Raw genomic sequence first — 26568 nt, 5'->3', positions numbered from 1 at the left:
GCTGGGATGGAGACATCAGTAGAATAGATCACACCTTCAGTGCATTTGGAGTGCTGCTCTATCATGTGCTATGCAGCAAGTATTCACCTGATTACTGTACAACTCAAAAACCTGCAAATATTACTCTCTCACGCTTCTCAGCGCATGCATATCCTAATTCAGTTGATAATATATTTACTATGTATACACATGCATATACATATATATAAACACACACACAGACACACACACACACACACACACACACACACACACACACACACACACACACACACACACACACACACACACACACACACACACACACACACACACACACACACACACACGCACATCTGATTGTACAGTATTTAGAGCATTCTTTTGTACAGAGATGAGAAGATTGTGGGATTCCCTCTGTAAATGTACACACACATGGCCGGCTTGTGTCACACAGATCATGTGGCCCATGGGGTGCCTGTGGCCCCTCACACGTGCTCAGAAGACCCCCCTGTGTATCTCTCTTCCCCCTCATTAGTCTCTATTTAGTGGGGGAGGTACTGTGCTCAGCAGAGAGGGATCAGAAGAGTTCTGTGTCAGCTTCTCTCTATGTCCTCATAGCTCCCGTCTCTCCTCTCCTCCCTTGCAGTTCTCTCTGCTCACACACTCCTCTCTTCATCTCTCTCACACTCCTCTCTTCATCTCTCTCACTCTCTCTAGTCTCACTCCTCTCTTTCTCTGCATCACAATTCTCTCTTCATCTCTCTCTCTATCTCCTCTCACACTCCTCTCCTCTTCTCTCTCTGCGGTCATACTCATTTCCTCCTCTCTTCCTTTGCTTTCACACTCCTCTCTTCATCTCTTTCTCTCTCTCTGCTCTCACACTCCGTTCCTCCTCTCTCGGCTCACACTCCTCTCCTCCACTCTCTCTGATCTCACACTCCTCTTTTCATCTCTCTCTCGCTCTAACGCTTCTCTCTTCATCTCTCTGCTCTCTCACTGCTGTTCATCTCTCTGCTCAGACATTCCTGTTCATCTCTCTCTGCTCGTCTTGTTTTTCTGCTCGCACACTTCTCTCTTTATCTCTCTGCTCTCACACTTCTCTCTTTATCTCTCTGCTCTCACACTTCTCTCTTTATCTCTCTGCTCTCACACTTCTCTCTTTATCTCTCTGCTCTCACACTTCTCTCTTTATCTCTCTGCTCTCACACTTCTCTCTTTATCTCTCTGCTCTCACACTTCTCTCTTTATCTCTCTGCTCTCACACTTCTCTCTTTATCTCTCTCTGCTCTCACACTTCTCTCTTTATCACTCTGCTCTTACACTTCTCTCTTCATATCTCTCTCTCTCCACACTCCTCTCTTCTTTCTCAACGTTAACACTACTCTGTCAACTCTATCCATCGCTTGCCTCTCTGCTTCTGTACACTCTCCCTGTTCTATATCTTCTCTCATACTTTTCTGTCTCTGCTGTCACACCCCTTTCCCTTCTCACTTACAGCCCTGTTTCTCTCTGCTACATCCTCCCTCTCACATCCCTCCTCTCGCATCCCTCTCTATCCTGTCTCTGCTCTAACACCCTTCTCTAAACTCGACCCATTTCTCCTCTCAAGTCTCTCACTCTCTCGCACACATCCCTATCTCTCATATCCCTCTCACACAAACACACAACTCTCTCACACACAAACCCCCCTCTGTCTCTCTCCGTATCTCTGTCTCTCTCTCGCTATTCAGAAGAAGAGTCTGTAGGACCAGCATCTTGCTGTGGGATTTCTCTGCATTCAGCCTTCTTTGCCCCTCTGAAGGATGTTTGAAAGAGGATCCTGCAGGCAGAGGGGCAGTTAGAGGGTCTCAAAAGATTGAAACGTGGGACTCTTCTTCCAGGGATTTGAAGAATTTCTCTGACCTGGACTTATTTGATTGTATAAATGAACATGTTGATCTCAGACTTTTCCTGCAGTCTGATCTTTCTGGGTAAGTAAATGATTTGTCTTCCTACTGAGTGTATTTCTACTAAAGAGGCATTTGGGAACTTACTGCATACTTGGTGAAACACCCATACAAGCAAAAAAGCCCAGGCTTACAGCTTCAGCTGTATATAACAGTATACTGTAGAACAATGTATGTATCTATATAACAGTGTATAACGTGTTGCTCTGTGTGTACCCATATAACAGTATCTAACACATGCGGGGGTCTGTGTGTACCTATATAAATAGTATACAGTATAACACGTGTTGGTCTGTATGTATCTATATAACAGTATATAATACGTGCTCTCTGTGTGTACCTATATAATACATGCGGGTCTATGTATATTTATATAACAGTATATAACATGTTTGGATCTGTGTGTATAAAAAGTATGGGACGGTGTGTATCTGTATAACAGTACATAATGTGTGGGTCTATGTGTATCTATATAACCGTAAACAACATGGGTATATGCATATCTATATAACCATATACAACATGTAAGGGACTGGGTGTATCTATATAACCATATACAACATGTATGGGTCTGGGTGTATCTTCTATATAACAGCATATAGCATGTATGGGTCTGTGTGTATCTATATAACAGCATATAACGTGTGGGTCTGTGTGTATCTATATAACAGCATATAGCATGTATGGGTCTGTGTGTATCTACAGTATATAACAGCATATAGCATTTGTGGGTATGTGCATTTGTGGGTATGTGTGCATCTGTGTACATGTGTGCAATCTGTGTATGTGTGTACTGTGTACAGTACATCATTGGGTGTGTATCAGTGTGTGTGTGTGTGTGTGTGTGAGTGTGTGTGTGTTACTGTGTATTCCTGAATGTGTGCAGTGGGACACAGTGGGGTCAGCAATTTAATGACATGCAAAGCAATGTCAATGTGAGGGGCTGGATTGTAAACCAACTTCTGAAGTGATTCAAGGCTGAGGTAGAGAAATTGTTCTTTTAATGTGTAGATCTGCACACATATACAGTGCTGTGCGTATTTTAACCTCCATGTGCAGAGTGATTTCCTTCTGTATTTGCTGATCAGTATGCATGAGTATATGCATATGCACATATGCATCTCAAAATAATTGTACAGAGCACTCTGCTTCTGTATTTGTAGAGCAATGTGTATGTGTATTTGCAGGGCAATATGCACATGTCTTTGAAAACCAATGTATATCTGTATTTGCAGAGCAGTGTGCTTGTGCAGAGCACTATGGGTCAGTATGTGCAGAGCAATGTGCACCTGGAGGTACTGTACAAAACAGTATGCGTGTGCCAAGCAATATGCACCTGTGTATGCATACCAGTGGCCATTCATATGCAGAGTACTGTGCGTCTGTACTGTATGTGCAGAGCAATGGGCACCTACAAACATCAGAGCACGAATACACATGTGCAAAGTAGAGTACAGTATGTTATGCACATGCAGATCAATTAACATGTGCGTGTACATGTGCAGAGCCGTTTACATGCAAGTGCACAGCAGTGAAAAATAATCTCACAAGTGTAATATAGACTAGAGGTTTCTGAGCTGCAAATTAGGGCTTGTAATGCATTGTGTATCTGAAATTGTCAGATAAATTAAACACACGCCATAATGTGGTGGCACCCCAGATGGCGTTGGATCAGGGAGCATAGCATTGGGAATATCCCTTATCCCTGAGTGTCTAGTCCTAGTGGTAACATCTCCAGAAGGATGTAGGGAGGCAGTGGCACTTTATGGATCATAGCTAAGACCTAATCAGGAGTGCTGTGCTTAGTCCTGGAGGGAACATCTTTGTGAAGACAGGGAGTGGGGGAGAGGTGTATGGTTTACTGTATATTAAAAGTCACAATAGGAAAGAGTAAAATCATAGTGATGGGGAAGAGTGCAAGAGAAGGGGGGATATAAAAGAGAAAGGAGGGAGAGGTGGGATATGAGAGAGAAAGGAAGGAGAGGGGATATGACAGAGTATGGGCGGGAGAGGTGGGATATGAGAGAGAAAGGAAGGAGAGGTGGGATATGAGAGAGAAAGTAGGGAGAGGGGATATGAGAGAGATGAGGGAGAGGGGAGATGAGAGTGATTGGAGATCAGACAGAAAGGAGGGAGAGGTGGGAAATGAGAGAGAAATGTGGAGGGAGGTGGGATATGGAAGAGAAAGGAGGGAGAGGGGATATGGGAGAGATGAGGCAGAGGTGGGATATGAGAGAGATGAGGGAGAGGGGAGATGAGAGAGATGGGAGATCAGACAGAAAGGAGGGAGATGTGGTAAATGAGAGAGAAATGTGGAGGGAGGTGGGATATGGAAGAGAAAGGAGGGAGAGGGGATATGGGAGAGATGAGGCAGAGGTGGGATATGAGAGAGATGAGGGAGAGGTGAGATGAGAGAGGAGAGAGATGGGAGATCAGACAGAAAGGAGGGAGATGTGGTAAATGAGAGAGAAAGGAGGGAGAGGTGGGATATGAGAAAGAAAGGAGGAGGAGGTGGGATATGAGAGAGACGAGGGAGGGGGATACACAGGAGATAAAGAAGGGAGAGGGGAGTGAGAGAAAGGAGAGAGAGAAGAGAGATGAGAGAGAAAAAAGGAGGGTGAGGGTAGTGTGAGAGAAAGGAGAGAGGGGGAGATATGAGAGAAAAAGGAGGGAGAGGCTAGATGAGAGAGGGTGGTGAGGGGATGTGAGAAAGAAATAAGGGAGAGGGGATATAAGAAAGATGAGGGAGAGGAGACAGAAAGGAGGGGGGCAGTGTGAGAGAAATGAGGGAGAGGAGAGATATGAGAGAAAGGATTGAGTGGGAGAGATAAAAGAGAGAAAGGAGGGAGTGGGGGATATAGAAGAGAATGAAGGGAGAGGGGTATGTGAGAGAAAGGAGGGAAAGAGGAGAGATGAGAGGGATAGGGGTGAGATAAGAGAAAGGAGAGAGAGAGGTGAGATGAGATGAGAGGAGGGAGAGGGGAGAGATAAGAGAGAAAGGGAGGGGAGAGATGAGAGAGAAAGGAGAGAGAGGGGATAGATGAGAGAGAGAAAGAAGGGAGAGGGGAGAGATGGGAGAGAGAAATATGGGCAAGGGAAAGATGAGAGAGAGTAAGGAGGGAGAGGGGAGAGATGAGAGAGGGGAGAAAGAAGGGACAGGGGAGATAGGGAAAAGATGAGAGAGAGAAAGGAGGGATAGGCGACCGTGTCACTGACCTGATGTTTTCCTTCTGTGTGAAGCAGAAACGTTACAATCCATAAACACGCACATATGGTGCCTATCCCTTATCTGGGGTCAGTTTGTCTGATTTGTGGTCAGACTTAATTATTTGTGGTCAGTCTCTTATTTGTGGTCAGTCTCACTGCTTTGGGGCCAGTCTCTCAGATATGGAATCAGACTGATTTTGGTCTAGTCTCTTATTTGGGGTTAGTCTCTCGGATTTAGTATCGGATACATACTCTGTATATACAGTATGTGTGCAAAACTATATGCAGAGCAGTTGCATCTCTATATACATGTGCAGAGCAATTCATTGATATGGTCCTATATGGTCTTTCAGAGCAATGCACATCTGTATATGCGCTTGTGGAACTATGCACACTTGTAAATGCTCATGCAGAGCTTTGTACACCTGTATATGGACATGGGTGGCTTGTACGGAATATGCAGAGCATTGCACACCTGTATATGCACATGGATGGCTTGTATTGAACATGCAGAGCATTGCACACCCGTATATGAACATGGATGGCTTGTACAGAATATGCAGAGCATTGCACACCTTATATGCACATGGATGGCTTGTATTGAACATGCAGAGCATTGCACATCCGTATATGCACACGGAGGGCTTGTACAGAATATGTCCCATGAGGGGTCACTGGAAGTCACCTCTGATGTCCCTGTCCTGTCCTCTCCATCCTGTGGACTGTCCCACTTCTGTCCATACAGTACGCTGCCCCCATTCTCTCTGTCAGAGCTCCGAACCGTAACAGGACTTCAATAGGAGCCAGCGCAGGCTCCCACGCAGAGCACAGGGGCCAGTCTCTGCAGAGCACCGATTAGAGGCGCGACGCTCTGCAGGGGAGGGACTTATCGAGCAGCGCTCTGCAGCATCCTGTAGGAGGGAAGGATATTTTAGGGGCGATGCTCTGTAATCTCTTGCAGGGAAAGGGTTAATGTGTGTAGGTGTGCCAGCACTGTGTATTTCTTGTGTGTGTTTATCCCAGTGTGTGTTTTTGTGTACCTGTGAGCCCAGAATGTGTATCACAATGTGTATGCGTGTGTCACAATGTGTATGTCTGTCACAGTACGTGTCACAATGTGTGGGTATGTTGTGAGTCACAGTGTGTATGTTGTGTGTTACAGTGTCTCTGAATGTGGGACAGTGTGGGTCTGTTAGTCATAGTGTGTGTCAGTGTGTGTGTCACAGTATGTGTACGTCAGTGTATGTATGTCACCGTGTGTGTATGTCACAGTGTGACATACACAATCTTAGCAAGTCCAAACCCCTGACACACAGTATTATATATTTATGTCAAAGGGAGTGCTACTGGGAATGTGACCTCAAATATACACCAATTAACACAGAAACCCCAATGCACATCCAATGTGGCACATTATTTAATTCTTAACTGTATGTATTTTCTGTGTTTTTCTTCTCATAAGTATGGGTCATTTAGTTTAATCCTTTGGCAAACCATGCTACGCCTGCAAGCACGTCACGGTGCAGCAGCCTCTATCAGCAGGTCCAACACTACCAATTTCATACTGTGTCATTTGTATTTCTCCCACTGTCAAAGAACACAGTATGAAATTGGTAGTGTAGGTACCTGCTGATAGGGTCTGCTGTACCGTGACGTGTGTTTGTGTGTGTCACAGTGCGTGTGTTGTGTGTCAGTGTGGCAGAGTGTGTATGTGTGAGGCAAGATGTGTATGCATGTGTGTTTCATAGTGTGTGTGTGTGAGACACAGTGTGTAAGTGGGAGTCACTGTGTGTCAGTGTGTGCATCACAGTGTGTATACATGTGTCACAGAATGTACCGGTATGTGTGTCACAATATATGTGTGTCACATACAGTATGTATGTGTCACAGTGTGTGCCACAGTATGTGTGTGTCACAGTATGCATGTGTCACAATATACTGTATGTGTGTCCCAATATATGTGTGTCACAGTATGTATGTGTCACAGTGTGTGCCACAGTATGTGTGTGTCACAGTATGCATGTGTCACAATATATGTGTGTCCCAATATATGTGTGTCACAGTATGTATGTGTCACAGTGTGTGCCACAGTATGTGTGTGTCACAGTATGCATGTGTCACAATATATGTGTGTCACAGTATGTATGTGTCACAGTGTGTGCCACAGTATGCATGTGTTACAATATATGTGTGTCACAGTATGTATGTCACAGTGTGTGCCACAGTATGTGTGTGTCACAGTATGCATGTGTCACAATATATGTGTGTCACAATATGTGTGTCACAGTATGTGTGTCACAGTATGTGTGTCGCAGTGTGTGCCACAGTATGTGTGTGTCACAGTATGCATGTGTCACAATATATGTGTGTCACAGTATGTATGTGTCACAGTGTGTGCCACAGTATGCATGTGTTACAATATATGTGTGTCACAGTATGTATGTCACAGTGTGTGCCACAGTATGTGTGTTTCACAGTATGCATGTGTCACAATATATGTGTGTCACAATATGTGTGTCACAGTATGTATGTGTCACAGTGTGTGCCACAGTATGTGTGTGTCACAGTATGCATGTGTCACAATATATGTGTGTCACAGTATATATGTGTCACAGTGTGTGCCACAGTATGTGTGTGTGTCGCAGTGTGCATGTGTCACAATATATGTGTCACAGTATGTGTTTGTCACTATGTATGCGTCACAGTGTGTGTCACAATATGTGTGTGTCACAGTTTGTATGTTAGAACTGTGCTACAGACCTGGGGGGGGGGGGGGGGGGAGCATTGCTTCATTAACCCCACCAGAGACCTGCATAGCATTGCTCAATTAACCCTTACCTTGTCTGAAGAGCGTTGCCCAGTTAACCCCTCCCCTTCAAGAAACCTGCAGAGCATCCTTCTGTAATCTCTTCCCTGCCAGAGACCCACAGACAGTTGTTTCTCCCACTGCCTGACATTGCTCCCACTGCCTGACATTGCTCCCACTGCCTGACATTGCTCCCACTGCCTGACACTGCTCCCCCCTCTGCCTGATACTGCTCTCCCCCTCTACCTGATACTGCTCTCCCCCTCTACCTGATACTGCTCTCCCCCTCTACCTGATACTGCTCCCCCTCTCTGCCTGACACTGCTCCCCCTCTCTGCCTGACACTGCTCCCCCCTCTACCTGACACTGCTCCCCCCTCTGCCTGACACTGCTCCCCCCTCTACCTGACACTGCTCCCCCCTCTGCCTGACACTACTCCCCCCTCTACCTGACACTGCTCCCCCCTCTGCCTGACACGGCTCCCCTTTCTGCCTGACACTGCTCCCCCCTCTACCTGACACTGCTCCCCCCTCTGCCTGACACTGACCCCCCCCTCTGCCTGACACTGCTCACCCATCTGCCTGACACTGACCCCCCCTCTCTGCCTGACACGGCTCCCCTTTCTGCCTGACCCTGGTCCCCCCTCTACCTGACACTGCTCCCCACTCTGCCTGACACTGCTTCCCCTCCTCTCTGCCTGACACTGCTCCCCCTCTGCTGACACTGCTCCCCCCTCTGCCTGACACTGCTCCCCCCTCTACCTGACACTGCTCCCCCCTCTGCCTGACACTGCTCCCCCCTCTGCCTGACACTGCTCCCCCCTCTACCTGACACTGCTCCCCCCTCTGCCTGACACTGCTCCCCTCTCAGCCTGACACTGCTTCTCCCCCCCCTGCCTGACACTGCTCCCCCCTCTGCCTGACACTGCTCCCCCCTCTGCCTGACACTGCTCCCCCCTCTACCTGACACTGCTCCCCCCTCTACCTGACACTGCTCCCCCCTCTGCTGACACTGCTCCCCCCTCTACCTGACACTGCTCCCCCTCTGCCTGACACTGCCCCCCCCCTCTGCCTGACACTGCCCCCCCCCCTCTGCCTGACACTGCCTGATGCTTCTCTCCCACCCGGCCTTAAACTGCTTTGCCCCCTCTGCCTGATGCTGGTCTTTCCCCCAACCTGACAATGCTCACCCCCTCCCCCCCCTCTCCCCCCCCCCCCCACGCTACTCCCCCCGTCTCCCTGGGAGACTGATAAAGCAGTTTCTCTAAATGCTGAATTGAATTCAGTTCCCTCTGTGACTTTACAGCAAAAGCCACATACAGGGGAGGGGTGGGAGGGGAGAGGGACAGAAGCTCCGGAGAGCGGGTGAGAGCGGGTGAGAGAGATAGAGTCTCCGTCGTATGTATCCCATTAATACAATAAGACTTTTCTATGCTCTGTACAGGTATCTCAGTTTATAGGATGGAGCCTCCATCCAGCAGGGGAACCTGGTTCAGTTCCCAGTGTCAGCTCCTTGTGACCTTGGGCAAGTCACTTTATCTCCCTGTGCCTCTGGCATCAAATACATAGATTGTAAGCTCCACGGGGCAGGGACTGTGCCTGTAAAATGTCTCTGTAAAGCGCTGCGTAAAACTAGCCGCGCTATACAAGAACATGCTATTATTATTATTATCTATCCCAGTAATACAATAGGACTTTTCTATGCTCTGTATCTCAGTGTATAGGACGGAGCCTCCATCGTACTGTATGTATCCCATTTATACAATAGGAATTTTCTCTGGCTATGTTGTATATGTTTACTACTTCTAACCGTCTCCCCTTTCTGTAGCTCAGACCGTCCTCTCTCTCTCAGGGTCTGCTCCGCTCTCGTGGCCCCCACACACAGACTGCGTCCGCGCTAATGAGCTTTGCGCAGCGGATTCCTCCTGCAGTTCACGGTACCGCACTCTGCGACAGTGCCTGGCGGGAAGAGACCGCAACGCTCTGCTGTCCAGCCGGGAGTGTCAGACTGCCCTAGAGGTGCTGCAGGACAGCGCCCTCTATCTGTGCCGCTGCCACAGGGGCATGAAGAGAGAGCTGCAGTGTCTTCATGTATACTGGAGCATTCATGCCGGCCTGGCAGAAGGTGCGATGGGTGCACGACGAGAGGGGCATGGGGACTGGCAGGGGGAGAAACTCTCAGAGGGGGAGAGGGGCAGGGGGACTAGCTGGGGGAGAAACTCTCAGAGGGGGAGAGGGGCATGGGTACTGGCAGGGGGAGAAACTCTCAGAGGGGGAGAGGGGCATGGGTACTGGCAGGGGGAGAAACTCTGAGAGGTGGAGAGGGGCATGGGGACTGGCAGGGGGAGAAACTCTCAGAGGGTGAGAGGGGCATGGGTACTGGCAGGGGGAGAAACTCTGACAGGGAGAGAGGGGCATGGGGACTGGCAGGGGGAGAAACCCTCAGAGGGGGAGAGGGGCATGGGGACTGGCAGGGGGAGAAACTCTCAGAGGGGGAGAGGGGCAGGGGGACTGGCAGGGGGAGAAACTCTCAGAGGGGGAGAGGACATGGGTACTGGCAGGGGGAGAAACTCTCAGAGGGGGAGAGGGGCATGGGGACTGGCAGGGGGAGAAACTCTCAGAGGGGGAAAGGGTCAGGGGGACTGGCAGGGGGAGAAACTCTCAGAGGGGGAGAGGAGAATGGGGACTGTCAGGGAGAGAAACTCTCAGAGGGGGAGAGGGGCATGGGGACTGGCAGGGGGAGAAACTCTCAGAGGGGGAGAGGGGCAGGGGGACTGGCAGGGGGAGAAAGTCTCAGAGGGGTCGAGGGGCAGGGGGACTAGCTGGGGGAGAAACTCTCAGAGGGGGAGAGGGGCATGGGTACTGGCAGGGGGAGAAACTCTCAGAGGGGGAGAGGGGCATGGGTACTGGCAGGGGGAGAAACTCTGAGAGGTGGAGAGGGGCATGGGGACTGGCAGGGGGAGAAACTCTCAGAGGGTGAGAGGGGCATGGGTACTGGCAGGGGGAGAAACTCTGACAGGGAGAGAGGGGCATGGGGACTGGCAGGGGGGAAACCCTCAGAGGGGGAGAGGGGCATGGGGACTGGCAGGGGGAGAAACTCTCAGAGGGGGAGAGGGGCAGGGGGACTGGCAGGGGGAGAAACTCTCAGAGGGGGAGAGGACATGGGTACTGGCAGGGGGAGAAACTCTCAGAGGGGGAGAGGGGCATGGGGACTGGCAGGGGGAGAAACTCTCAGAGGGGGAAAGGGTCAGGGGACTGGCAGGGGAGAAACTCTCAGAGGGGGAGAGGAGAATGGGGACTGTCAGGGAGAGAAACTCTCAGAGGGGGAGAGGGGCATGGGGACTGGCAGGGGGAGAAACTCTCAGAGGGGGAGAGGGGCATGGGTACTGGCAGGGGGAGAAACTCTCAGAGGGGGAGAGGGGCATGGGTACTGGCAGGGGGAGAAACTCTGAGAGGTGGAGAGGGGCATGGGACTGGCAGGGGGAGAAACTCTCAGAGGGTGAGAGGGGCATGGGTACTGGCAGGGGGAGAAACTCTGACAGGGAGAGAGGGGCATGGGGACTGGCAGGGGGAGAAACCCTCAGAGGGGGAGAGGGGCATGGGGACTGGCAGGGGGAGAAACTCTCAGAGGGGGAGAGGGGCAGGGGGACTGGCAGGGGGAGAAACTCTCAGAGGGGGAGAGGACATGGGTACTGGCAGGGGGAGAAACTCTCAGAGGGGGAGAGGGGCATGGGGACTGGCAGGGGGAGAAACTCTCAGAGGGGGAAAGGGTCAGGGGGACTGGCAGGGGGAGAAACTCTCAGAGGGGGAGAGGAGAATGGGGACTGTCAGGGAGAGAAACTCTCAGAGGGGGAGAGGGGCATGGGACTGGCAGGGGGGAGAAACTCTCAGAGGGGGAAAGGGTCAGGGGGACTGGCAGGGGGAGAAACTCTCAGAGGGGGAGAGGAGAATGGGGACTGTCAGGGGGAGAAACTCTCAGAGGGGGAGAGGGGCATGGGGACTGGCAGAGGTGAGATGGGACAGCAGAGGCTGTGGCTCTGAGCCTTGTGTGAACACTCAACAATGCTCTGCAGGATGTGAGCGAATCTTCTTCTTTTTTAGGGGATGAGTTTTATGAGGCGTCACCGTATGAGCCAGTCACATCCCGTATGTCTGACATCTTCCGCCTGGCATCTATCACCTCTGGTGAGTGACAGTGACACACTGCACGGTTACACAGGCTGAATGCACCCGTCCCTGTCCCTCCCACCACAGACCCCCTTCGCCTCAGCAAGAGACATCTAGTGTGAGTGAGTGTGAATGCAGGAAAGAGTGAAAGTGTGTGTGAGTGAGTGTGTTTGTGTCAGAGTGTGAGTGAGAGTGTCAGAGTGTGTGTCAGAGTGTGTGTATGTACCCCACAAAATAATGGCGAACAATCTGTCTCATTCTCCCCCTCCCTGCCTATCTCCTCTTCTCCCTCCCCATCTCTCTCCATTAATCTTATTCTGCTCCTCCGCTCTTTTTCCCTCACCTTTCTCCCCCTCTGCCTTTTGCTCATTGTCTCCTCTCATTCTCCCCCTTCTCTCTCTCCCCTTCTGCTACCTTCCACCTCTCATTTTCTCCTTCGACCAACTCATTCTCTCTCCTCTCTTTTTCTTTTTCTTCATTTCTCCTTTCACCCTCTCCTTCTATCTCCCTTATTTCCTCTCATTTCTCTCTCCCTCCTCTCTCTCACCTTTCAATTTAGTTTCTCCCCCTGCCTTTTTTCCTTTCTTCCGTCTCCTTACCTTCTCTCTTCTTCATATAACCCAGTCTGTCTTCTATTTTACTCTCCCCCCCCCCACATATAATCAGGATTGTATTTGATCTCTCCCTCTCCCTGCCTCTCTCTCTCTCTCTCTCTCTCTCTCTCTCTCTCTCTCTCTCTCTCTCTCTCTCTCTCGCTCTCTCTCTCTCTCTCTCTCTCTCTCTCTCTCTCTCTCTCTCTCTCTCTCTCTCTCTCTCTCTCTCTCGTCTGTATTTTATCTTTCCGTCTCTTCTCTCTAATATAATCCGGTTTGTCTCTTATCCCCCTCTCTCATATAATCCGGTTTGTCTCTTATCCCCCTCTCTCATATAATCCGGTCTGTCTCTTATCTGACTCACTCTCTCTCTCATACTGTATAATCTGGTCTGTCTCTTATCTCTCTGTGTCCCACTCTTATTGTCATTGTAACAAATTTGGGATAAATAATTTCACACGTCAATCGGACGTGTGTGTTGTGTGTCATGTGTGTGTGAATATATATATATACACGCACACATGCACGCACACACACATACACAAAAGATATATTAGTCAGTGCCTATCCAATATATATATATATACAGTATATACTATATATATATCGTGAATAAGATCAGATAAACTGACAAAGATATCTTCTAGTGATCTATAAATGCATATTAACGATGCATAATTTATACTCAAATATAAAAAATGCAATTGCATTAAATGTAGAAAATACAAAGAGATTAAAAAAAAAAATCATAAGGATATGAAAGAATGTCCACAGGCCAAAGACAAATCTGGATCCCTAAATCAGTCCCAGGAGAAAAACGGACGGCGTGTAAAGCAGCCTCTTGATGGTTTATACCAAATACAAAACGACATCTGAAAAACACAAATAAGAAGCGCGCGCTCCATAGTGTGAAAATGTCATAGATTTAATATCACAGCATTAGACAAATGCTCACTTACAAGATTAAAAAATAAATTCCGTATATAGACAAGACTTTGTTTGTTAAAAGCGTTTATTGATGAGAGGTTTGTCCACCACCACCACCACCATCATCATCACCACCATCACCACCATCACCACCACCACCACCACCACCACCACCACCACCACCATCATCATCACCACCACCATCACCACCACCACCACCACCACCACCACCACCATCATCATCACCACCACCATCACCACCACCATCACCACCACCATCACCACCACCACCACCATCATCATCACCACCACCATCACCACCACCACCACCATCACCACCACCACCACCATCATCATCATCACCACCACCATCACCACCACCACTATCATCACCACCATCATCACCACCACCATCACCACCACCATCATCATCATCATCACCACCACCACTATCACCACCATCATCATCACCACTTCCATCACCACCACAACCACCACCACCACCACCATCACCACCACCACCACCATCATCATCACCACCACCATCACCACCACCACCACCACCACCATCACCACCACCACCATCACCACCACCACCACCACATCATCATCACCACCACCATCACCACCACCACCACCACCACCACCACCACCACCACCATCATCATCACCACCACCACAACCATCTCCACCACCACCACCACCATCATCATCACCACCACCATCATCATCACCACCACCATCACCACCACCACCACCACCATCACCACCAACATCCCCACTACCACCACCACGACCACCCCCACCTATCTGCATATATAAACATCCAGGTGTAGTACTGTAAGTATTCTGCTTCAGGGAACAGTCAACAAGATCAGTATCTACCAGTAAATCACATGGGGTGTGGCCCTTCTGGTAGCACATCATTGGACGAACTGAAGTCTGAAAAGTCAACGTGTGATCCGATGGAAGAAAGTAACAATTCATAGGTTCAGCCTTTTTGATGATAGCAGAAGCTGAGGTTCATGTACTGATAACAGCCAAGTGAGTCTCATTTTTGATCTTGAGTTGTATAAATAAGAGCATCCGTGTGACTCAATTGACTGATTTTGGAAATACGGTCCCGAATTTCAATCAGATCATATCTACGTTCCAGGAAACGCATCCCCATGGCTTCCAACTCCACCAATGTGTGTGTATTTGTATATATCTATGTATGTTTGCTCTGTGTGAAAGATAGATCAGTCTTTGTGTGAGTGATAGTGCAGTGTTTTCTCTGTGAGCGATAGCTGGTTCTCTGTGAGATAGTTCTCTATATGCTGTGCTCCACAGGTGCAGATCCTCCCCCCTCGAAGCAGAACGCCTGCCTTGACGCAGCAAAGTCTTGTAACCTGAATGACAGCTGCAAGCGTTTACGCTCGGGATACATCTCCACGTGCAACATGATGGAGGGAGCCGGGAGCTGCAGCCGCCGCAAGTGTCACAAAGCTCTGCGCATCTTCATGGAGCGCGTGTCCAGTGACCTCTCCTACCCCCTGCTCTTCTGTCCCTGCCGTGATGTGGCTTGTGGAGAGCGACGCCGTCAGACTGCAGTGCCCGACTGCTCCTTCCAACGCCCGGAGACGCCCAACTGCATGGAGTTGTGGGGGAGCTGCAGGCAGGACCCAGTGTGCAGGTAATAGGACTCTTTGCTAGCACTGTACCCTCTGCTAATAGCCTCGAAAGGGCATTTTTATCCTGTCCATATGTATCAAAGCATGTCAGTAGGGTTAGGGAGTAGTTACGTGATGCACATATTATAATGGGATGGATCATATTCTCTGTGTACAATACTGTAGATGGAGTTAGGGAGGAGTTACATGATGCACAGATTATAATGGGATGTACCATATTCTGTGTGTACAATAGGAGAAGTTACATGTGTAGCCCCTTTACCCCCACCCTAAATGAGATTAGGTCTGCTACTCCATTTGTACTGTGGTGTGGTGCATACCTGAGAGGTAACAGGATGGCTGAGCACTTCCGCAGTGGTGTGGGGAATCATCAGGACAGGTTCACAGGGTACTTTGTTCATTGGTTGCAGCGTCTCCAGTCAGCTTGGATCCTCTGGATAGAAGGATGGCCCAGACTGACACTTTTCTTTAACCCAAGACAGTGAATCCCACTTGTTGATGGTTCTATGGTCTTTATTGCATTGGTTAAGATCTTATTGCAGGTACATCTCTTGCTTCCCCTAAGAAGGTCATTTCAAGGCTTGAGGCCCAACCAAGTTCCCTCATGCATGGTGCTCCTCCTGAGTCTCCTTGTGAGACCAGGGAAGTTGTTGTTCACTCCACAGATGGAGGAAAGAGACAAACCTATTTTTGGGAAAGTGTCAGTATTTATAACCTTGAGTTTTGCTTGTAACCCTGCCCTATAACAGGGCAGGTCTGGATACTGACAGGCCATCACATCCAGCATGTGACCCAACCAGTATCCACCCCTCAGGCTGAAACTTTCTGGTTTTTGCCAGGCCCGCCCTTGGATACATCAAATGCATCTAAGGCTGCAAAAGCACACAAGGCCTTTCTGAAAAAATGAACCCATCCACTGCCTGCACCTAACAGGACTTACACTGGTAGGGCCCAGGAAAATAAGTTGCGTCCGGGAGGCTATGCTACATTCTCCCCCTGGTCAAATTCCAACGACGCGCTTGGACTACAGTAGGCGTAACATCCCATACTGTAAAACAACCGTGAATTAACCTAAACACAAAATACATTAACATGTGCATACATTAATACACTTCAATACAACAATACTCTTACAAATATCCATCCTCAACTAGATCTAGTGTGTGTGGTACTTAGAACTACCTCAGTAATAGGTAAATGGAAATCAGCAGGGGTGACGCTGGCAAGGTGGGGCGGAACGGGCGCATTATAGTCCTGGGAGCGAGAGACTAGTGAGATCTCCCGAGGCTGAGCCATGAGAGTGTACACAGTCCCGGCAAGGCTCTCCATGCCACAGCACTTAGAAATAGTATATCCTGCCACAGCGACACGGCTACAGCATCACGGGAGTTCCGTTCTTCTTTTCTCCTCTGGTACTGCAGGGAAAATAAGTCAGAGGACTTAGCACTCACCGGGGAGATAGCAGCAGCTGGTAAGCCCATCCGGTCGGACGGCTTTGCGATCTTCTCTTCTCCCTGTGGTGGAGCGGTGATCGTCGTTGCTTTGAGGTCATCTGGGGTGTGCCAACCGGCACTTCCAGGGGAAATATCTCCAGCCTTCCCAGTAACTCGTAATATTGTTCAGCAGCTTTCACATAGGTGGCAGCTCAACTGCAGGCTTCGCGCATCTCCGTCCGGCGACGCAGATACAGGTCCGCAGCATCCTGTGCGTGGTCCCAGTGCGGATCGAAGCTCCGGAACTCCATGGGTGACCAGGTGTCGATCACTGGAACTGGTAGGGCGACGTCCAAATGGGGTACATGGGAGGCTTGGGCAGGGACCTCTGAGATGCACTGGGTCTGATCGACGGACTCTCTGGCAGCATGATCACTTCAGTCAGTGGGGGAAGGGGTGGGGAGGGGAGAATCCTGCTCAGCTCAAAATAGACTTTCTAGGGAGGTGCTATCAGGGTGAAACTTAGCGTATAGGAGGAGAGAGGAGAGAACCCTATGTGATGCACTCAACCCTACTAATCAAAATAATAAACTTTTATTTATTGAAAAATGCAAACATAACAAATATATTTAAAACCTAAAGAGTGTACTGTGCAGTTCTGATGTGCATTCACTCTGGATGACCAGGTAGTGTCATAACTCGTGTGATGCACTGTAGATAAGAGAAACTGTGGATTCTCACAACACTAGTTTGAGAATGTAGTGAATGCACAATGTATATGACCCTGTGGGGGAAACAACTAGTGTGCACTCTACACAGGTGTTGTAATACACAGGCACTGGGAGCATTAATAGTGCATTAGTAGTGCAACTCTGTGTTACAAGGCTGCAGTGAGGTACATAACACTGCTGCATACACAGGGAGCCAAATGCAGACCCAGATAGGGAAAGGACCCCCCTGATGACAAATCAATGGGAGCGCTGCTAGGAGGTGGGTGCAGGTAAGTATACCCCATTGTAGACCTCATGAGGGTACTCCAGACTAATAGCCAGAACTCACACTTTTAGCAGCTCCTTCCAGGGGGGGGGGGAGAGATGTAATCGCTACCCTACTGTGTATATATACTTATGGCTAGCCAGTGCCAGCAGAAACTCTGATATGCCTAGTTTCTAGCTAGTGGGATCCACATCTGTGGCCCACATCAAAGTTTAAAGCTAATCTACAGGACGTGAACAAACTCCTATGAGTTTGACACTGCAGCAGTACAGCCGGCGTCGCTATGACGTCATCCCTGCATGATCACTTCCCCAGATTTCTCCCTCCTGGAGCAACTGGCGGGATAGGTAGCAGTGGAACACTGGGTACTGGACAATAGAGCGGTGTTTCCTCCTTTTGGTTCTCCAGCGCTAACAGGAAAGACATCACCTGAGGGTTGCCGGGGACATTTCTGGAAGTAGGGCATCTTACATGTAGCGCACTGGGCCGATAGCTGCAGCTTTTCTCCCGTGGCCTCACATAGTGCACATACCCCCAGCATCTAGTACGTTCCGTCCTCATAGGTTACCACCATTACTCCGCCAGGTAAGCAGTAAGCATTGTCCAGATCCTCTAGGGTTGCTCCCATTTTGAAGAAGGTAAGGCAGCTCTGTATGCACGTCTGTAGCTGTTGAAGTACACGTGCAATCTGGTTCCTCACATTTTATTTGCTCCGTCGGGCACGCCTAGCTCCTCCCCCAGGTGAACCTGATAGTCCAATACCAGAGCAAGAAGTAGGCGCGGCCTCAGCATTTCGCGCTGATTTCTGCAAACTGTATTCCAGCAAAAGCTTGCAACTGCCGGCAACTTTTGCAAAAGAACATGCAGCTTCCCTGGTGGAGCGGGAACCACCATTTTAGAGTGCTAGACAGTACATTGTACATTTTTCTGCTGATTACATGAGTACTACGCACCCTGGGGAAGCATCAGGAAACACCTCACTTTTACTTCATCAGTACTTTGGTGAAGCCTCAGAGGCCCTGTCCCCTTTTCTTCTGAATTTGTGGGTACCACGCGCCATGGATAAGCATCAGGGAACACCCCACTGTTCAATTCATCTTTATTCCAATGAGAGGGTGCACAGGGGTCCCTGGTGAAGCCTCAGGAGCTCTGTCTCCATTTATTTATTTTGCCGAAGGTTATCCACGCTCCCTGGGACAGATCCCAGGGTACGCCTCAACTTTATTCCTTCCATTCTGATATGCAGGGTATCCACACCCTGGCACGAAGCCCAGAGTACACCCCAAACATTTTCTTTAGGCAAGAGTCTGAGTAACCCCCTCCCTGGTGAAGCCTCAAGGAGAGATTTCACCCTTCCATTCTTTCTCAGTGGATGGGTAGCAGGCTCCCTGGTGAAGCTTCAGGGAACTGCTCCCTATTCTTTTAATAGTAGGGGAAGTACAGTCTGTGATGCACAAACACAATAAGTCCATAAGTCCTGCTGCTGCAAAAATGTTTGTCCTGTGAGCATAATCTAGTATCTCAGCAGCGCCTCCACATGTAGCCCCTTTATCCCCACCCTAAGTGAGATTAGGTCTGCTACTCCATTTGTACTGTAGTGTGGTGCATACCTGTGAGGTAACAGGAGTGCTGAGCACTTCCGCGGTGGTGTGGGGAATCATCAGGATAGGTTCACAGGGTACTTTCTTCATTGGTTGCAGCGCCTCCAGTCAGCTTGGATCCTCTGGATAGAAGTAGCATGGCCCAGACTGACTTTTCTTTAACCCAAGACTGAATCACACTTGCTTATGGTTCCATGGTATTTATTGCATTGGTTAAGATCTTATTGAAGGTACATCTCTTGCTTCCCCTAAGAAGGTCACTTCAAGGCTTGAGGCCCATCCAAGTTTCCTCCTGCATGGTGCTCCTCTTGAGTTTCCTTGTGAGAACAGAGAAGTTGTTGTTCACTCCACAGAGGGAGGAAAGACACACACCCACTTTTGGGAAAGTGCCAGTATTTATACCCTTGGGTTTTGCTTGTAACCCTGTAGGTCTGGATACTGACAGGCCATCACATCCAGCATGTGACCCAACCAGTATCCACCCCTCAGGCTCACACTTTCTGGCTGTTGCCAGGCCCGCCATTGGATACATCAAATGCATCTAAGGCTTCAAAAGCACACAAGGCCTTTCTGAAGAAATTAATCCATCCACTGCTTGCACCTAACATGACTTACACTGGTAGGGCCCAGGAAAATAAGTAGCGGCCGGGAGGCTATGCTACACATGATGCTCAGATTATAATGGGTTGTAACATATTTGGTGTGTACAACAGGAGGAGTTAGGGAGGAGTTACATGATGCACAGATTATAATGGGATGTATCATGTTCTCTGTGTACAATAGGAGTAGTTAGGGAGGAGTTACATGATGCACAGATTATAATGAGATGTATCATATTCTGTGTGTACAATAGGAAGAGTTAGGGAAGAGTTACATGATGCACAGATTAGAATGGGATGTATCATGTTCTTTGTGTACAATAGGAGTTGTTAGGGAGGCTTTACATGATGCACAGATTATAATGAGATGTAACATATTTGGTGAGTACAATAGGAGGAGTTAGGGAGGAGTTACATAATACACAGATTATAATTATGAGGTTTGGCAAATTCCTTTCTGAATTTTCACATTCCGGTTCGGGATTTTGCTCTTGCTCGCCCTCTGTGGCTGGATCATCAATTTTTGCTCCTGGCAGCTTCCTTTAAAAGGACAGCCCTGTTAGTAGGAAGTTGCCGAGCAAAGTTCCAGTTTCTTGCTATGTTCATGCAACGCATTTATGCCTATTGTCTCTCACGTTACCAGACCCGGCTCACGTACCTCGATTACCCTTGTCTTCATCCCGCCCGACCATTGCAATTACTTTGACTAACCTTTGATTTCAGCCTGCCTCGACCTCTGCATCTACACCGGCTATGCAACTCTTCTGCCTGTCCTGACCTTCGGCATATGACTCACTACTCTATCAGGACTTTGTCCCTCGGCTCAGGTCAGTTCTTTCAATACTCGGTTGGCCACAAACTTCGTTTCTCCGCCCCCTCCAGATGACAAGGCTATGTAGCTGGGTACTAACACACTGTCATAATAGGAGAGACGTAGGAGGCGTACCTTGGGCTTGTGCCTTTATTGTGGGTCCCAGGACCACCGGATCCAGGACTGACCGATTGTTGCGGGCCGGGAAAACGCGGTGTCCTGTGAAGTTGGAAGAGGATTCGCTGGACATCGCTACCATCCTTCCTACTTCAGTGCCTTCCCGGATTCTTCTGCCGGTTTCCCTTTCATGGGGTTCGGCCTCAGTCTCTACTCTGGCCTTCATGGATTCCAGAGCAGCGGGTAACTTCCTCGATCTTTTGTCCACCAAAAAGCAAGCAATTCCCCTTTGCTATTTGGAGATTCCGTTAGAGGTTGCAGCGATCGACGGAAGACCCTTAGGATCTGGTACCATCACCCAGGAGTCCTTCCCTGGTAATGAACATCGGAGTTCTACATAAGTAATCAATGCAACTTCAGCACCTATAGTGTTAGGTCTCCCTTGGTTACATGCCCACAACCCTACAGTTGACTGGTTAACAGGGCAAGCGACCACCTGGGGCTAGCGATGTCATGGGACTTACTTGTCTACACCTCATCCCAGCTCTGACTCACCGCTGGCATCTGTATCTCTCCCCAATGGTTTTCCCCTCGCATACCTGGATTTTGGGGATGTTTTCAACAAGAAGCAAGCCGAGGGGTTACCACTACATCGGGCATTCAATGGTCCAATCAACTTGTTTCAAGGAGCCATTCCACTGTCTCAGACTATTTCGGCAGTTTCTTCTACTCTTCCATCATCCGTCTCTCTATCTAGAGTTCCTGTGGCAGATGACAAGGTCCAGGAGCTATAGTCTCTCTGGAGGAGGATTCATGCCAACGTAACTAAAGCCTCCCTTCAGCAGAAGGATCACGCGGATAAGCGTCGGCGGCCAGCTCAGTTCCAGGTTGGAGATCAAGTATGGCTATCTACCAGGAACATCCGTCTGAAAATTCCTTGCCTCAAGGTCGGGCACAAGTTTATAGGTCCCTACAAGATTGAGAAACAAGTAAATCCAGTCGCGTTTAAATTGGAGCTACAAGATACCATAAAAATGCCTCCGGTCTTCCATGTGTCTCTCCAAAAGGCGATGGTCTGCAACAACTCCTCTTCTGCTCCCTCCCTCCCAAGCCCGGTTCTGGTAGATGGCCAAGTGGAGTATGTAACTTATCGGATTCTGGTTTCCCATATATCTCGAGGAAGTTTCCAGTACCTTGTGTCTTGGAGGGGATACGGTCCAGGGGAGAATTCTTGTGTGAAGGCTAGTGATGTCCACGCTTCCTCCTTGATCCGAGGTTTCCATCGGAGGTTCCCCGACAAGCGCGGGTTAAATCGTCCGGAGATCGATTCTGGAGGGAGGTGTACTATGAGGTATGGCAAAATCCTTTCCGGGAATTTCAAATTTTGGTTCGGGAATTTGCTCTTGCTCGCCTTGTGTGGCTGGATCGTCCATTTTTGCTCCTGACAACTTCCTTTAAAATGACAGCCCAGTTAGCAGGAAGTTGCTGAGCAAAGTTCTAGTTTCTTGCTGTGTTCTTGCAACGCGTTTATACCTACTGTCTCTCACGTTACCAGACACGGCTAACGTACCTTGACTACCCTTCTCTTTAGCCCGCCCCGACCTCTGCAAGTACCTCGACTAACCTTTGATTTCAGCCTGCCTCAACCTCTGCTTCTACACAGACTACGCAACTCTGCTGCCAGCCCTGACCTTCGGCTTACGACTCACTACTCTATCAGGACTTTGTCCCTTGGCTCAGGTCGGTTCTTTCACCTTCCTACATCAACCCTGCGGGTCTGTCTCCTGCTTGAGACGAGCATCATTACGATAAAGAGATGAGTCATACCATATTCTGTGTGTACTATAGGAGGAGTTGGAAAGGAGTTACATGATTCACGGATTATAATGGGATGTATCAAATTCTGTGTGTACAATAGGAGGAGTTAGGGTGCATGTAACTCACACCCTCTGCAAATAACACACACCTATAACTCACACCTGCACATGTAAGACACACTCTCTGCTACCTCACATTCTATCACACTAACCCCCATGCATGAGAGCTACAAGGGGCAAAGAGGCAGCAATAACCAGAGGGATAGACAGGAAGAAGGAGCAAACTGAAACAGAAAAACGGGAAGAGGAGAAAGAGCGAGGGAATCAGTCGGAGAGAGAGGAGTCCGTGTTGTGAAATCAGCTTTCTCACCTCTCTTTCTTCGTCCTTTTTCTCTTTTCTTTACCGCTCCCTCTTTCACTATTCTTTCTTCTCATGCGCTCCATTTTGTTTTCACCCCTTTATCTGTTCCCTTCTTTATAACCTTTCCTTTCTTCAGTCCTTCCCCTCTCCACTCATTCCTTGTCTCTTCCCTTCATTTACCTCTCTCGTTTTTTATTTTCTCTCTTGCCTCTCCTCCACTTTTTCTGCACGTAGTCCTTTTATTCTGTTTTTCATCTCGTACTCTCTCTCCTCTTTGCCTTTTCACCCCCCCCCACTCCCTCTCTTCCTTCTTTCTTTTCTACCTTCCTTGCTCTCTCACGTTCTCTCCTTCCTGCGCAGTGAGAACCTCTCTGACCGTGGTGAGGCAGGAGCTGACCAGTGTATGAGTTCTGAAAACTGAGAACGGGAGAGAGTGAAACAGAGGGGGAAAGCGAGAGGGAGAGAGGCAGAGGGGAGAAAGAGTGAACAGGGGAGGCAGAAAGAGAGCAGGGGGAGAGAGAGAGAGCAAGGGGTTGAGAGAACAACAGACTGGGAGACACAAAGAGAGAGAGAGAGAGAGAGAGAGAGAGAGAGAGAATGAAAGAGAGAGACAGAGTGACAAAAAAGAGATGGGGAGACAGAAACATAGGAGAGACAAAATTAGAGAGACAGGGTGGGAGAGAAAGAGAGACATGGGGAAAAGGAGAGAGAAAGAGCGAGACAGAGAAACAGAGCTAGAGAGGAAAAGAGACAATGAAACAGAAAACAAAAGAGATAAAGAAACAAATGAGAGTGAAACTCACAGAGAGAGGGATAGAGAAACAGAGTAAGAGAGTGAAACAGGAGAGAGAAGCAAAGGGGTGAGAGGGGGAGAGAGAAGCAAAGGGGTGGACTGACAAACACAGATACAGAAGCATGGACACACAAACAGACACACATATGGACACAAATACTGTATGGACACACAACCCTCTGGTACTCCATGCACTGACACTCACTCTCTCCTGTGCAGGTCTAGGTTAGCAGACTTTATCACTAGCTGCCAGGCTTCGACTCTGGAGTCTGTCAGCGGCTGTGTGCGAGATAATTACCCCGTCTGCCTGAGGGCATATGCGGGGCTGCTCGGTAAGTGTCTAGGGATAATTCTCCTGTCCCTTGGAATTTATTTTGCCCCCCCCCCTTCTCCCTGAGGTGATATTAATTTGCCCCCGCCCCCTCCCCACCTGCCCATGCAGTTAATAATATGCCCCTCTGGTGTTATTAATGTGCCCCCTGGGTTATTCATCTGCCCCTCCCCTGCGTTGATCTACCATTTGGAAATTAATGTGCCCCCTCCTCCACAGCGGATTAATAACCCCCCATTCCCTGCTGTTATTAACCTGTCGTCCCCCCCCCCCCCCCCCGCAGGCTTCGATGTGGCTCTGAATTTCCTGGACTCAGACCCCCATTCTCTGTCTGTGGGTCCATGGTGCTCGTGTAAAGGGAGTGGAGACCTGGAGACTGAGTGTGAGACTTACCTGAGAGAGTTCACTCACAACCGCTGCCTGAGTGAGTGAGGGAGACATGGGGAGAGGGGGCAGTGAGTATAGAGGAGAGACACAGAGACACACTCTTTATAGGGGACACCTAATACAGGGTACTCACAGCCGCTACCTGAGTGAGTAAGGGATAGAGACAGGCAGTGTTTATAGGGGAATCATGGTATACAGGGACACACATTGCTTATAGGAACACGCACTTTTTATAGGGGAAACAGGGACAGGAACACTTATAGGGGAAACGTGGAATTACCTTATAGGGACAAATACTCTCAGTTATAGGAAAATCTGCTGCATGTCATCTCTTTTTTTTTTTTTTTCAACTGCTTTTTTATTTTTCATGATAATGTTCACATTCATAAAATTCATACATTAAACCAGCAACTTGTTACATTGTTCGATATTTGCTTGCAATACAAAATTGTGTAATGCAATAATATATCATGTTTGAAAATTGTTGACTGAAACATATATTGAGAAAAGAATAAGACATCACATAAACAACATTGCCAGGTTTACCACATATACCTTTTTTATGGCCACTCTCTTTAACCCCTTGACCTCCACATCTTCCTTGCAGAAAACGCTATTAATGCTTTCGGGAACGGTGCAGATCGTGTGCACACGCAAAACGTGCCCCCTCGTACCACCAACCCCTCCTACAGAGCGGAGAAGAGACCCCAACTCCCAGATAATCTGAGCGACAGTAACACCCTACATGAGGGTAGTCCTATAGCCACTTGCGCCACCCTACAGGTGAGATCTCACCCAATGACTGAAAGCTCCACCCACTGCTACCGCCCACCAAACACACACCACAGGACTGGGGAGAGGTTACGGGGTCACTGGTCCCACAGACTAGGGAGAGGTTAAGGGGGTCAGTGGTCCTATAGACTGGGGAGATGTTAAGGGGTCTCTGTTCCTACAGACTGAAGAGAGGTTAAGGGGTCATTGGTACTACAGACTGGGGAGAGGCTAAGGGTCACTGGTCCTACACTGGGGAGAGGTTAGGGGATAATGTTGTTCTCTGTTATTTTTGGCCCTAGGAATTGAAGAGGAACAGCTCATCAGAGCTCAGTATCTGCTTCTCAGAGGTATCTTTACTCATTATTATGGGGGGTTCACATGAGGGCGTGAAGAGAGGAGACAAGGTCTGACACAGGCTGTGTCCCACGTTGGGGACTCACACACAGACACACTCTGGAGACTCATATACACACACTCACTGGACACACACACATACTCTCTGAGGACTCGCACACACTCACAAGGGACTTGCGCACTCTGTGTGCTGTCACACAAACCCCAGACAGTCACAGACACACAGTGGATAGTGTCAAACAATGTGGGCTGTAACACTCACTCTGGACACTCTCACCCACACTCCAGACTGCAACACACACACTCTGCAGTGTCATCCTGTGTGGACTTGCGGTCTCTTGTGTCACACATTCTCTGCAAGCAGTGTGACCCACTGGTCAGTGTCACACACGTCACAAGTTTGTCCTCCTTTGCAGACACAGCTCAACACAGACCTGACTCCCAATCTGAGGACATATGGAGAGAGTTCCGGGATACCCAGTCTGCGAGCCTGCACTCCCTACTTCATCATCATGATCACCCTCCTCTTCCTCACTACCCCTTTTTAAGAACCCCTGATGAACAAGGTGTCCCCCTCCCCATATCTGAAACAGGGAGAGGGGGGCTGAACCCCAAAACCTGAGGCATCTGAACCCACATCTTGAAGTGGAGGGCACCAAATGGGTTAATGAGGGAGAAACTCACCATGTCCAAGACTGTAGCAGGGTTTCTATAACAGGGACGGACAGATGTATTGCATCCAGTACTATCCCCGCCTTTGGCATTGTGGCGGGTCCCATAGGAAAAGACTGACCCCAGAAATGTATGAGGTTGTGGAAGCAGGCAGCGGTGCGAAGAGGATTATATTGTAATACATGCAATGCCGGCATCCTGTATCTGTTATTAGGGGGGCAA

General features: G+C 49.0%; 1 protein-coding gene across 2 annotated transcripts; it reads left to right on the top strand.

Moving 5' to 3' along the window:
• Nucleotides 1-560: 560 nt before the first annotated feature.
• On the top strand, nt 561-26559 carry GFRA2 (GDNF family receptor alpha 2). Of its 2 annotated transcripts, XM_075601426.1 has the most exons (9): nt 563-1952; nt 9769-10065; nt 12042-12125; nt 14960-15302; nt 24048-24160; nt 24443-24583; nt 25154-25329; nt 25620-25667; nt 26091-26559. In XM_075601426.1, the coding sequence occupies exons 1-9, from the start codon at nt 1907-1909 to the stop codon at nt 26220-26222; spliced, it is 1380 nt and encodes a 459-aa protein (XP_075457541.1). In that variant the 5' UTR covers nt 563-1906; the 3' UTR covers nt 26223-26559. The 2 variants fall into 2 exon arrangements, with proteins under 2 accessions (XP_075457542.1, XP_075457541.1); XM_075601427.1 differs by lacking the exon at nt 25620-25667 and having other exon boundaries at nt 561-1952.
• Nucleotides 26560-26568: the final 9 nt, after the last annotated feature.

The sequence above is a fragment of the Ascaphus truei genome, chromosome 5 (genome assembly GCF_040206685.1).
Source record: "Ascaphus truei isolate aAscTru1 chromosome 5, aAscTru1.hap1, whole genome shotgun sequence".
NCBI classification, from domain to species: Eukaryota; Metazoa; Chordata; class Amphibia; order Anura; family Ascaphidae; genus Ascaphus; species Ascaphus truei.
This window is presented reverse-complemented; position numbering and strand designations above follow the sequence as displayed.

Excerpts from the sequence above, each read along its gene's own strand:
- GFRA2 (XM_075601426.1), top strand. The coding sequence starts at position 1,907 with ATGAACATGTTGATCTCAGACTTTTCCTGCAGTCTGATCTTTCTGG. Across the intron at positions 25,330-25,619 it reads CCACTTGCGCCACCCTACAG|GAATTGAAGAGGAACAGCTC; the intron begins GTGAGATCTCAC and ends TTTTGGCCCTAG. Across the intron at positions 25,668-26,090 it reads TCAGTATCTGCTTCTCAGAG|ACACAGCTCAACACAGACCT; the intron begins GTATCTTTACTC and ends CCTCCTTTGCAG.